Source organism: Falco punctatus, assembly GCF_963210335.1.
Source record: "Falco punctatus genome assembly, chromosome: Z".
In the NCBI taxonomy this organism is placed as follows: Eukaryota; Metazoa; Chordata; class Aves; order Falconiformes; family Falconidae; genus Falco; species Falco punctatus.
The window spans coordinates 73,864,073-73,877,796 of NC_137586.1; the positions used below are offsets into that span (position 1 = coordinate 73,864,073).

At 36.5% G+C, this 13,724-nt stretch overlaps 1 protein-coding gene across 1 annotated transcript in view; it reads right to left on the reverse strand.

The window, feature by feature from the left end:
* Positions 1–1,935: 1,935 nt before the first annotated feature.
* The window catches only part of SHOC1 (shortage in chiasmata 1), a 57,671-nt gene continuing 45,882 nt past the window's right edge, over positions 1,936–13,724 (reverse strand). Inside the window, exons 19-27 of the mRNA XM_080371072.1 lie at positions 13,266–13,377; positions 12,183–12,304; positions 11,124–11,217; positions 9,990–10,121; positions 8,513–8,662; positions 7,168–7,339; positions 6,367–6,999; positions 5,465–5,469; positions 1,936–4,145 (exon numbers count right to left, since the gene is read on the reverse strand). Of these exons, the coding sequence (XP_080227198.1) occupies positions 3,978–4,145; positions 5,465–5,469; positions 6,367–6,999; positions 7,168–7,339; positions 8,513–8,662; positions 9,990–10,121; positions 11,124–11,217; positions 12,183–12,304; positions 13,266–13,377 (1,588 nt within the window). The 3' untranslated portion in view covers positions 1,936–3,977. The remainder of the gene's footprint in view (positions 4,146–5,464; positions 5,470–6,366; positions 7,000–7,167; positions 7,340–8,512; positions 8,663–9,989; positions 10,122–11,123; positions 11,218–12,182; positions 12,305–13,265; positions 13,378–13,724) is intronic.

Here is a 13,724-nt window from a genome sequence, read left to right on the forward strand (position 1 = left end):
CATTTGGCTTTTTGGGAAGATTGTTGGATTTTTAGGAAGTGAGTTTTATTAATAGAACAAACCTATTGATAGCTATTTACCATTTTTTTTTTTGGTAATGAGTAACAATGTTGCCAGGCTCACTTAAATGTTTTGAAAATAGAAGGAAGAACTTTCCAATCTAAGTATTTAATTTTCATTAATGTTAACTGCAATGGTGTAATGAGTGTCATCCAGGCAGTTCAGTCTTTGTAAAAAGATTTTCATGCTGCTGTCCTGCAGGAAAACACCAGAATGAGAATCGTAACCCTGCCAATATGTATTGTGCCTCTAAATACAGAAGAGAATGTCTGTCCTTAAGGGCTCTTTTTTGCATGTGGCTTCCTTTCATTGTAGGCTATTTGAATAGGGCAGTTTTTGTTTCAGTACTCGACACATGCAGTCACTGTGGAAATCTAGAAGGAAGCATGGTTATTCTTCCTTGCAGAGGGGTGATCTGAGGCTCAGATTGAGGTGAGTGCTTGAGTCAGGGAGGGAGGGAGAGGGATGAGAGTATGCATCAAACGCAGCGTGTAGCTGCTGGCCACTGCCTCCCAGGCAAGCCCTTCAATATTTCTTTTACCTTCCACAATAAAACCTCCCCATGTCCCCACATCTGTTCCTCTCCCTAGGCCCACCTACTGCATACGCTTTCCTGCTTAGTGTCCTCACTTGGAGCTTGGGTTGTGGAGCGGCTGCTGAGCTGGCACAAGGAGCTGCCAAATTAGAGTGCAGGAGAGAGCAGCCAGTGCTAGCCAGTCAGCTGCTGTTGTCTCTTGGCTGCCCTGCCCAGCTCCATGTGGTGGTATCTTTGGTCTGGAGGACCATGGTCAGTACATGTCAGAGGAACAGCACTGTGAACACACTCCAGGTCCTGACTGCGTCCACATCTTGCACCAGCAGTGGACAGAAAGACCCATGCAGCAGTTTGAAGGATGGATTGGTGTACCTGTGAGGGTGGTGGTTGTTTTGCAGTCTCATGGGAGGAAGACACAAATTCCAGTCTCTTTAGAGGAGCATGCTTGTTGCACCCCTTTGCTCTGAGGGCAGAGCTGCTGCGTAGAAGCAGGGGGAGGGATGACAGCCTGCCCTCCCGAGGCATGTTCTGTGACAAAAGTCGGGTGTCAGAACGAGCTCCGGAACAGGGTTGGTTGGCGTTAAGGCTCTTGGGTTCCTGCAGGGAATCAGTTTTATGAAGCTTGCCACTGCCCATTGTTTTGTGTTGGCTAAATGAAGCAGCCCGCATTTTACCAGCTCAGCTTTTGCAGGTCCCCTTTTTTGATGTAACCAAGGAACCTGACAAACAAGCCTGGGCAGCTGTTTGCTTCCTGTAGGTGGCGGAACAGGGTGTCTCTTACCTGCCCAGTCAACAAGACATCTTGTCTCCGGCTGCAGGTGTACCTGGGTTTGCAATGCCTTGCTGAACTGAACTCTGGGATGGCTTAGACAGGGGGGCAAGCATCCCATTTTGCTGCCCCTGCCGTGTAATCTGCAGTTGATTGGACTACATCATCTTAGCCTCCTTTACCAAAGACCATCCCAGAGGGCTGTCTGCTGAGGTCTCAACTCTCCACACACCGCACAGAGGCCTTCATACCAGTGTCATGGCAGCAGGTCCCACAGGACACCCACAATAAAGCAAATTGAGTGCACACATCTGTACACTAAGTGCCTCATGTGACCCACAAGGCCCCGTTTTCTCACTGTCGTCTCTCACAGTCTGTCGGCAAGGCTCTCATCCATCTATGGCTGCCGCCTGCCGGGTCACTAAGCAGTTTACAGATTTGATCCAAGAACTGAATGTCCCTGCCTGCTGATGGAGGACTGGTGATTAGTTTATGTATTTGTGCATCGTTTTGCCTGAGAATTAGCCACTTCCTAATTCATCTTAGTAATAGATGATTTTTTCTTTGGGGGGGGGGGGGGGGAAGTGCATCTTTGTAGAGCAAGGTAATTTTCCTCCACATTAAACATAGAAGGACATGGGGGAGAATGTAACATGATAAATTTGTCCAATACGTACTCATCTGTGAGAGATTGAGTCATACACAAATACAGTGCAAAACAATGGTGATTGCAAGCCCTTTTCCTTATTTTCCACTATATTGCAAATAACTGTTTACTGACATTTTTTCTCACTAATGGAAACTTACTGCAGACAGCACTTGAATTCTTTTTACTTATTTAATGTAGGCAACATGCCTTTGTTTTCAAAGTGATCTATAGATTATCTGCGCTAGTCTTCCATGACTGTTCATGTGGAAGTTCTGGTGTCTGCTTCTCCCTGCGGGAAGGGAGGACATAAATAATAGCTTGGCAGTGGCAGCTGTAATCTTCTCTACTGTGGTCATCTGTGACTGAGACTGTACCCAGAGCTGCACTCTTAAAAGAACAGATTCCTGGGCCTGGCAATTTGGGAGACAGTTCTGAAAAACAGAGCCAAACCCATGATGCAAGCGATGGAAAATGGTTAGGTCAAGTGACCACAAAAATGGGCTAGAAATAGTTAGCAAACTGCAATTTTTATGTAAGTCTTCCTTTCATTCTGGGCAAAATAGGGAAATGCTGGCTTGTTCACAATTCAACCAGAAGTCTTTTTATGTTACACTTGGAAGGTGTTTTCTAAAGTCTTGCAAACAATTTGGGTACAAATAATTTGGGGATATTATTGCGAACTAAACTTGCTATTAGTGCTGTCAACATAGCTCTTAGGAATTCTCAGCTAAAAACCAGCATTCCGTTTTCTCTGAGAGACCAAAGCTTTCTCCCCTGAGTGCTGGTTTTATTTATCCAAAGTGACTATGTGCTTAATGAAGGCTCAATATCAAGAAAGTATTTTACTACAAACATAAACCATAAACTTGGTGGGGATTTTCTTTTTTTCTTTTTTCTCCCCCCTGCTCCCATTATTGCATCAAACTTAAAAAGGACTTGTGAGTCTGAAAACTGAATCATCTCAGCTGAAGGCTGCTGAACAGACACTGACATTCTGGAGCTGCCACACATGCCTGTGCTAACTGTGTATGCATTCCTGCAGCAGAATGGAGTTACTGTCTGTCATTGCTCCCACACGTTTCCAGTTTCATTGCCAAATCTTTTGATGCAAAGTGATGGTTTGGGTACTATTCTATCCTCACTCTTCTGTAGCTTGTAATTGAGATGGCTTTTTTTTTTTTTTTTTTTTTTTTCCCTCCTCCACCTCTTACCCATTCAAGCTGTAACCTACAATACCTGGCAGCGCCTCCCAGATGACTCTCATCTCTCTACTTGTCAGTGCACTGTAGTAGACTGAAAAATGTGGTTGCCGACAAACTGCCTCCTCCAGATTATGCAGAGAGCTAGGGTCACAGCTTAGTTCTCTGAATCAAATCTATTAGAATCCTAAATTTCAAAATATCTTTCACGTCTTGTCTGTAAAATAAATAGGTTGTTTCTGTAGCTTGGTTATGATTAAAGGCAGTTCAGGAACTTATCACACAGTTTCTAAAGGAGCTGTCAGAAAGAATAAAATGGAACTGAACCCAGAGGACAAATACAAAGGGTAATAGCTGTAAGTGCAAGAAAGCTCTAAGGCAATGAGCAGCCTTGAGATTCTGGCAGATCTAGCCCATCTTCAAGTCTGGAAAGCTGCATGCTCAAGGAGCAAAAATAGGTGCCTTTAAAACTATGAGCTTCAGTGTCTGGCTTTTTTTCATTCACAATTTATTTTTTTGTGTAAAGAGGGATCAAGAACTTTAATATCATCCATGAGAACAAACATAGCAGTAATTCTCCAGGTTCAAGCAACTAGTTTGCTTAGTAAAATTTTAAAAACATACAAAAGAATCCTGAATTAGTAAGGATTCCCAAACCCTAATTTCTCTCTAAAAATGAACAAAAAAAAATTAATCCAATCTATTTCCCTTCAAAAAGTTTAAGAATTTAAAAAATTATGTGTAGTATGCAGAACCCCATTCCATTCAAAAGAATTTAAGACGTGTTTGTCCATCACTTCTTCCAGGGACTCTTTCATAGGTCAATTTCCTTTTTTTGAACTCTGGTGCTTCTGCAAATCCTGAATCTGGAAAAAAGGTGGAAAGAAAATATATGCATGATAAACAACAAATACAACATGTATGCAGACTTAACTATGTGTTTCTCAGAAGCAGTAACATATTTTAGTTTTAACCAGTATGCTCTGTATGAAAAGCACAAACTGTCATAAGATTAAAAGTGTACAGATTAATATTAGCTACTACTGATCAGTTTTATGCATACTGTCCTGTAAAAATAATACAAAATAAATATATCCATATGCACTATACTTAACTACAATATTTCAGTAAAGATTTTAATGCTTATTTATATTTCATTAATATTATACACATATTATTAAGTAATTGTGAAAGTTAATTCCTGTTTCTAAGTTGTTTAAGAAAAGCTACTTACATTCTTAAGATTCAATTATTTTTACAATAAAAGCTGCTTATTCAAAATAAGTGACTGTGAGAAAATTCTGTTTAGTCTTTACAAAAGCTATTGTAAGAAAACTTTAACACTGACCTAAAGATTTAGTATCTTCCAGTGGAAATACTGCCTTGGCATATTTAGATTAATTGTTTGTGGTTTAACAAAAGTTTGATCTGAAGTCTGAAGAAATCCCTGGGGGTTCCCAATGTGTCTTTTTGACTTGAGTCTGCACACATTTCTTAAACTTGAGATTTCATATTTCTTAAATTTGGGACTTCAGAAGGCTTTCACTGTATTAAGGTATGTTTTTGCATTATCATGCACAACTATTTAGTATATTTATTTTTCCCCTGGCTAGTGAATAATAAAGTAAAGGAAGTCTATTCTTCCAAAATCTAAAACAAAAATCACTTTTCCTTTTTTGATTTGATTCAGATTTAAGTATACCTTTGCTCTACTGGGCAAGAATATTACAGAAAGCTTATCAGTCAGAAATTACAGTCTTTTCAGAATACTGTAGAATATGGTACTAGAAGAATCTGCCTTGATCTCTGCTGAAACTATTTTATACAGAACTTTATACAATCAGTGCCAGTTACAGGTTACTGAAATACTATTAACTACCCACCAACATTCCAGGTCTCAATTTTAATCTCAATGGAGAGGCAACAGGTCTGTTTAGAGTTTTTGTATGAAGACTTTAATTTACATAGGCTGAAAAGTAAAAGCAGTTCACCATATCCAAATAACTTTTCCTCTCTTTACTTCCATAATTGTCTTAAGCAGCCCATGAAACATGATATCAATAAAGTTACTTGTGTTTTCTTGAATGAGTCTGATCTAAATAGTGAAAGCATTTTAATGCTGCATTGACCTTGCTGTACCACCAAGAGATTTAACAGGCAGCAACAGAGAAAACATAAATTAAATCATCTGTACTAGGAATTAGGCACTTTATCTGGGAAGCTTAACCTTGGATTTTTAAAGAATGTGGTACCTTATCTATAAGGAAGCAGCAGAATTAAAAAAACACTACAATATATGATACAGCAATACTTAGTGTGACAGGGACTAGAGATACTTTCTTACTTTTAAGACTCCATGGGTACATGTTATGACTTATCAAAAAAAAAGGTCTCAGAAAGAAAACCAGGGGTAAGAAAGAGAAAAAAGAAAAGCCTGAAGATTTTATATAAGGACTGGACACAGTGTCAGGGTAAACAAATTTTTGAAGTACAGACTATACCATCTGTTTGAAGAAATATGCTTTGGAATGATTTCAAGTGGAAAGTTTAGCCCTGGAGACATTAGCTAAAAAAAAAAAAAAAAGTATATTCATATATTCCAAGAATAGGTTAACTGTATGAACAGTTGTCAGAGTGAAATTCTTACTCCATTAATACCAACAGCAATACAATGCTGTTAGTAGCATTTAAATTTCACTCTATGAATTTCCTAAATCTACTTTTTGTCCTTTAGAGAAAATGCTTTCTAGTCTTTTCTTCCCCCTTTTGTCCAAATCTATGTTTACAAAATAATCTTTCCCATAACTTTTAAAATAATTCTGGCATTTTTATTATGCACATTTCAGGCAGTCAAAGAGAGAAGAGGTTGATGCATACAATATTGGAGAACTACACTTTTCAATATTTTACCAAGGAAAAATAATGGTAATAACACAATTCTATTTTTTTAAATAAATATTCTTTATGTTCAAAATAGAAAATAAATGTTTAGGAAATATTTATCACAGAAGAAATATATACACAAGGAAGTTTTTTAGTAAAGGAAACATGCAACTATCGAGTTGGATTGGATTTAACAACTATTCGAAGAAAATATAAAATCTAGTCTTACAGATACTCCTGTTTCCAGTCAAGTTACAAACAGAATTTCAGCAAATTCTGCTTGCTTTGGACATACCTGTTCTATTTTTTTCCTTTGTCCATAAGAATGGTAGAATTTGGTTTTTCTTTCCTTTAGATTCTTTACTGATTTGGTGAAAATTCAGACTTTGAAGCTCATCTAGGTCAACAAAGAAATCAGGAAGAAAACCATCAGGTGCAAATGAATCACATCGGCCTGTGGTTGAAGAGTCATTCCATTGGGTCTGGTCAATCAGAATTTCCGGGCTCTTAAATGTTGTGTCTCTAAATTCTTCTAGAAAACTCATAGAGCTCTCCTGAGCTGCACAGTCACTAGATGTTGCAGAGAAATGCTCTTTTTCAAAGATTTTGGAAGAATGATCAGAGCTAGAGCGTGTCCTGAAAGGCTGCCTTTGAACATGAACAGAATTCATAATGTCCAGATGAGCAAAATCTTCACAGTCCTGCGGCACAGCAAAAGAATTCTGCTTCCTCCTTGTAATTACTTCTGAAGAACATGACTTTTTTTGCATATAGCTTGGAAGATGAGAGTCAAAAAACCCCTGATGACGATTCAATGGAGGAGTTAAGGCTTCAGAACTCATATGAGATGTTCCTGATAGAGAAAAATTTGAACAATTCTGTTTGGAGAATGAAAAAATAGTTTATTTCTTTACATTTTACAGAAAAACAAGATGCCATTGAGCATTTTGATTGCAGTTGGTCTCCTCAGAATAACTGACCTTTCCATAATTAGAAGATTAAGATTCTAATACACTCAGATTTTTGCTAGCTTTCAAAGGAGACACATTTTCCTAGTAATTCAAGGTATTACCTGTGCTGTTTTGTGCCATATCAAGCAGCAAAAGAGACTGATCATTTTGTTTATAATCCAGATAGAATATGTTGAAGTCATTCTGGTTTTCTGGGTGTGATGCAGATTTCCCTGCTGTTTCCAGTGGAGCAGCAGCATTTAGGTTGTATGAAGACATCATCTCACTAAAATGCTGAAACAAACAAACACAAAAAGATACTTGAGAAGTGTTTATAGTACATGTCTACGCTGTCAAATAGGAAAAGTTAAACCAGCTGTTGGGACTCTAAGGTGTATATTTTTTTTGTTTCCTGGAAAGGAAAAAAGAAGACTTACTAGTAGAGAAAAAGAGCCATGTACAGTAGTACAGTAGACAATGTGCCTGACACCTGTCCTAGATCTATAAACACAGTAATAGCCTTTCTCTTGAAACCCAGAAAAATCAATATCTTAACACTTTATTCTCTTTCATTAGTCCAGGACTGGAGGAAGTAGTGTCTGCAATGGATTGGCACATATCATACATCATAGAGGAATTAAGCCAACAAGATCTTTTTCTGTTTTTCAGTCACTAAATATGGCTTTATACACATGCAGTTATTACAGTAACATGTACAACGTGATATTCAGTGCCCAAATATGTGTTTGCTTGCTCCTTCACCTTAACTGAATGTTTCTGATGTGGAAGTTTGTCCTCCCGCTTTCCTGACTCACGAAAGCTGTGCATTTTTTATCTAATTAGCTGGCTATAATCAGTCTACAACTTTCCCAGACTTGGCCCAACTGAAACAGTAGGAGCACATAATTCTAACTGTAGGGGGGATACTTTAGCGAATGGAATTCTTCACCCTAACCTCTAGGGTTCTTCTTTATAAGTTGTGGGTTTATTACTGTGTAAGAAGGCAGCCTAACGGAAGGAAGGAAGGAAGGAAAGTGGGAAGGAAGTAAGTGAGGGAAGGAAGGAAGGACAGTCAAAAGTCAAAAGTCCTGGAAATGCTAAATTGGAGAACCTTTCTTGTATTAGGGAAACACATAAGCTTGTATGCTGATACAATACTTGAGAGGATAAAGCTTGAAAAGGAAGCTGATCAAATGAGTATTTTTCCAGTCAAGGAAATGTTCTGATCATCTTCACATGAACATAACAGTAACTTGACAAAATCTGCTGAGAATCAGCAGGATCAACATTTTGTATATGAATTATATGCTTTAGCATATAACTTAAATGATCACGCTTTAGCAAATAATTCTCAATGATACCAGCAAATGTGCATGTAGCATCAGATACACACACCCCCCACCCCCCACCCCCCTATTACAACAGTGCAAAAAGATTGATCTAATACAGAAGTTAATTTTGGCCAACCTTTAAAGCTTTTTTTGGAACCTCTGGCAGAAATTCGTGAAGTTGATCAAAACTTGCAAGAAACAACCTGCTCAGTGAAGATCCCTTCTTTAACATTAACTGAGCAACCAGAGGGTTGATACAAGGAAAAGTAAGTAGGCATTTTTCTGTCTGGAAATAGAAGTTATTTTGTTAGATTGATATCTGACAAACAACTTTTTCTTTTTTTCTGGTTCTACAGAATGACTCCCTATGAATAGGTCATACATTATGCCTTTCAAACAGTGCACTTATATAGGCTGAAGAAGACTTTCTGCTTTTTACTACAGATGTAATGGTGTATCATTTTTGCAAAAGAGTAAGTTCTGCATAATAGTTCGGTAACAGGGAAGCACAGTCTAAAGATGTTTCTATTCTAAAGGATGAAACCTGTGAATCATGTAACCTTGATTTGAGAACACATCACCAGATTTACAATTTACTTGCCATTTTGAAGAGATTACCTAAGTCAAGATAAACTGACAAAGCTGATTTTGTTTTGGAGAAGTTACATTTGTAAACAGCAATAAGACAGGTGGTAAAAGTAGGATTTGCTAGGAGGCAGAATGTCACACAGAGAGCAGCAATTTGAGAGCTGTAGCATTGTAAGAATGTCAGCTTCCAGTTCCTGACATTTGTAAGGGCTGGCGCTCAACTGATGCCAGGACGTAATACCTTTGACAGAGACAAAATCAACGACTCCTCTAAGTTTTTTACCAGTATCTTTAATCTCTAAATTGGAAAGGCTACAATCCAGTATCCCACACTTGAAAGGCTATCCCAGTACGTGCTTTAAAATGCTTCTGAATTTTGCTGAAGGCAAAAAGTATCTTGGCTTTACAAGAGTTCAAAGCTTCCACATAAAAGTAACAGATCTATATGTTTAATTTGAAAACCTTACTACACAAGTTAAAGAACATCATATATTTGACTGTGTGATTGATAGACCTGTTCCAGCATTTATTGTAAATATTCAGTATCAACTACCGTATGAGGGGTTAAACTACTTTCTATTATCTTGTATTAAAGCAAGTCTGTTAGCAATGCCATTTACTTCAGGAATAGATCAGCACTGATGTATTTGTCTTCCTGCCAAGCCATTGTATATTTATATTTTACAATTTGGGCAGTTTTTTTAACTTAGTGACTAGAACTGTAGAACTCTACACTTTGGCCAGCGGTTGTGGAGGATAAACCTCTCTATTGGTTAACTGTGAAAGCACAGATAAAGTCCAAATTGCATCTAATTGTGCTGGCAAGGATGATGGAAACATTATATATGTGTGTATATATTTTCATATATATATGTAAATATGGATGTGTGTGTGTATATATGTATGTATATAAAATTAATGCTTATTTTAACAACATATTTTCAGAGAGTAACAACCCCCCTCTAGAACTTCAGGAGTCTGAGAAATTAGAGAAAAAATGTAGTTTAATGGAAAGATAAGCAAACCTCAGACGGCAAGACAGAAAGCCAGGATTTGTCCAACCACTCATGAGGACTGATATTAGATGCTATCAAAATGTTGTCAGCAATCTGACGAATTATCAGTGCTGTCTCTTTAATTCCTGGTGTAAGAACTACCTAGAAGTGAAACATAATATTTTGGTTAAAACTTATACTAAAGAATGTCTTAATTTGCTACAGAAATTAAATGAGAAAGCTTAAAGGTGACCCCAAACACAACAGCTGGTAATGTGGAGTAATTAAACCTGAACCATGATTATTATGCAGAGGAACTCCAACCTCTGACCACTAGCCTGGCCACAAATTACACTCCTTATTTATGCAAATCCTCTACAGGTGAGATGAGTTTCTCCTATAGTCTTTTATCTGTATCAAGTTTATGGGTACAATACGTGTTCATAAAAAGCCAGGTAATACTGAGATGCCTAATGTAGTTTAAGAAGATGTGTAACACTTCGAAGGTGTGATTTCCACATGAATTACACTGCTTAGTACATGCAATGAAAAATGTTCTGTCCTCTCTTTAACCTTCATTTAACCAGATAAATCTGAAACAAATTTTAATACACAAATAAGTAAAAAATGGCCTAAAAAGATGTCAATTCATCCAAAAGAAATAAGTTACAGACATCAGCTTGGTAAGACAAGTGAAACTTCTGCCCAGTTTTTAATGCTGATTATTCTAGATACTGCATTTTCTGATTTATAATAAAAAAAGTTAATGTATCTTGCCATATTAAAAAAGAAAAGCAAACTAGCTGACAGCAAACTACACTATTTTTTGTTCTACTACATTAGTAACATAATATTAATCTTAAATTTCAAATTAAGGCATAAGCAGGATTAATACACATTCTAATAATTTATAAAATTAAAGGTACAATCTCATTTCTTGACTCCTAGTCTTTCATAGAAACACTTCAGCTGCTATTCGATTCGGATTGAACTTGTGCTGGAGTCAATAGTCCTTTCACTGACCTCAGCAGCAGTGAGGTTTCCCTCTTATTTTAGTGATTTTGAGCTATTTCATGTTTTTGTTGTAGAATGCATACTTACTAAGCACTTCAGAAATAACATACAGTGAAGACTAAACCAGAAAGGTTGTTATCAAAAAATTACCTTCACTTCAAAATCTTCTGACTTTTGTGTAAGTTCAATTAGAGTGGCATAAATTAAGACAAGGTTAAGCAGAGTATCTCCCCTGAGACTGTACCTATAAAACAGTTTCATTGGACTGTTAATATTTAATATGCATATATAATAATTCAAAAACATTTGTTCAATGTGTTACTAGATGTCTGTTTCATTTCCTGGAATTCAGAATACCAGTACAGTTTCAGCATTAATATCTGTGAAATTAGAACTAGGACACATTAAATGACTGTGTGCTGCAGGATGCACTGTGAAGAAGAAAATGCAGTCAGCTCACAGCAAAGCAAGCCTGGCCTGAAGCAAAAGGACCGGATCAGGGTCAGTCACTAGAGAAAAATCATACGGCGAGGAAAGGTGATGCATGGAAAACTTACCACTTGCTCGTAGAAAAAAATCTCACAATAGGTAATAAAGAAATGCTTATGAGCTATATCAACAAAAGCTGTGCTTCCATAGAAAGGAGAAATGCTGATGGATTGGAAGAACACTTGAAGAATGTTTCCCTGTTGCAAATGATATACAGTGATGCTAACACAGTAAGTCATAACCATGTAGTTGTAGGGGTTAATTTACTTCAAACAGTTACAAAGAATAATTCCAGTGGCTAAATAACCTTACTCTTGTGAAACTTCTGGACCTGCTGATTTGAAATACATCTTACATTAGTATTACCTGCCTCAAATCTTGCTATTTTATAACAACCATTTCTTTATCTCTTGTGTAAGACTAAAAAGCTCCTAAGACATAAAAAAACATCTTTTCTGACTTTTTTGGGGGTCTCCGGTGATCACTGTTACTTCTGCCATTCCATGGAGTTTTTTAGTAGGAGCATGATAATACTGTAACTAACTGAAAAGTTCAAAGTACAAGAGAAATATGAGCTTACAATATTTACATTGTTCTAAGATAAATGTGTTCCTACAGAGTAATTCAAAGAACAAAGAGCATTAGCTTGTTCTAATAAGTAGCTTCCTTTAGTGAGAAGTTTGTTTCAAAATACCAAGATAAAAGAATTTCATAACTTACTCTAAACTCAGTCCTTCTCTGGAATAGAAAATGATCCAACAGCATGTATATTGAAGTGATAATGCCAGCAGCTTCAGTATCACATTGTCACAGGATTTTTCATAATTTAGGTCTTCTATACTCTACCATAAAATTAACATTAAAAGTAAAAAATAAATTAAAAAAAAAGCCCCGGTCTGTCACAAGCTTTTAATTTGCAATGCTGTATTATGTAGAAGTTAGAACAAACATAAATACAGCTAAATAATACAGGTATTAAAGACACATCTGAGAGTCAGGAAAACTAGGTGGTATTCCCAACTTTTATTTTATTTGACCTTTAAAAAGCTGATTCACAGCTTTGGGACTCTTTTCCCCTCCTGTAAAAAGGAAACACAACTACTAACTTTTTAGGATGTCCTTAAAGATTTTTGAGAATTCAATAATGGAAAATATTATTGTTAAACTCTGAAGTTTTAGTTAACCTATAGAAATCATATTACACCTACAATGAATATATAAAATACATCCCTAATTGCAACAGCATTTGCAGCAACATGTAGGAACATTTCTTGGTGTTGTGCTTGCAATATTATTTGATTAATTATCTGTCTTTCAGTAGCAGTTCTACCTGTCATCTGTCTTGCTGCATACCAGAATTTGAGTATTATGGTATTGTCTAAACAATTACTTTTAATTAAAAGTAGGACAAATTATTCTCTAGACTAATTCATATAACTCTTTGAAATGGGAGCAGTTAACACGCACATGGTAAGAGAATATAGTCACAGATACTTTTAATTGCTTATTATAATATTCCTTCATACAACCCTATTTTCAAGTATGCATCCATTAACTATATTTGATACAATCCAATTACAGGTCAAATGTTACACTTCTGTGAAGAAATGTAGGTTTTAAGTTAGTCAAACTGGCACAAACAGAATTTTGGTGTTAATGAATTTGGAAATAATTTGTGATGTGAAACAATGCATGAATTAAACATGGTTATAAGGAAGAAAAGGTATGTTAGAAGGCTGTAAATATGGCCTAGAAGTGACCCAATGCATAACAGAATTTGGGTGCAGTAGTTTCATTTTGTACCTGCAAAAAGACAGCAGTACATTCATCTATTGTCAACACAACATATGGAGCTGTACTTCCAAAGAGACTTAAGGAGTAACTACTGCTTCTTTCAACAAAGGTAATGCTGTACCTGAAGAAGTCAAATAATTTTGTTAAATCTCAGTTAAGCAAAATAATATTTTCTTAAAGGAAATGAGTAACACACATCTCAATACAATTTAATACACAGTCTGTTTATATTTGTTCTTTCTCAAATTCTCAAGTTCACTTTAAGACACATTTGAAGAATGCACATCAGTGTAGCAGTGACTTAATGAAATATTAGTGGATAATTTAATTGTGTTGCTAATTGCACCAAATATGACCTTGATATACAGCCTCTGAGTTTACAAAAAAAAAAAAAAAAACATGTAATACAGAAACTAAGGTAGATCAATCAATAGATACTCCTTTTGAATAATCAAATGTATACTGCAT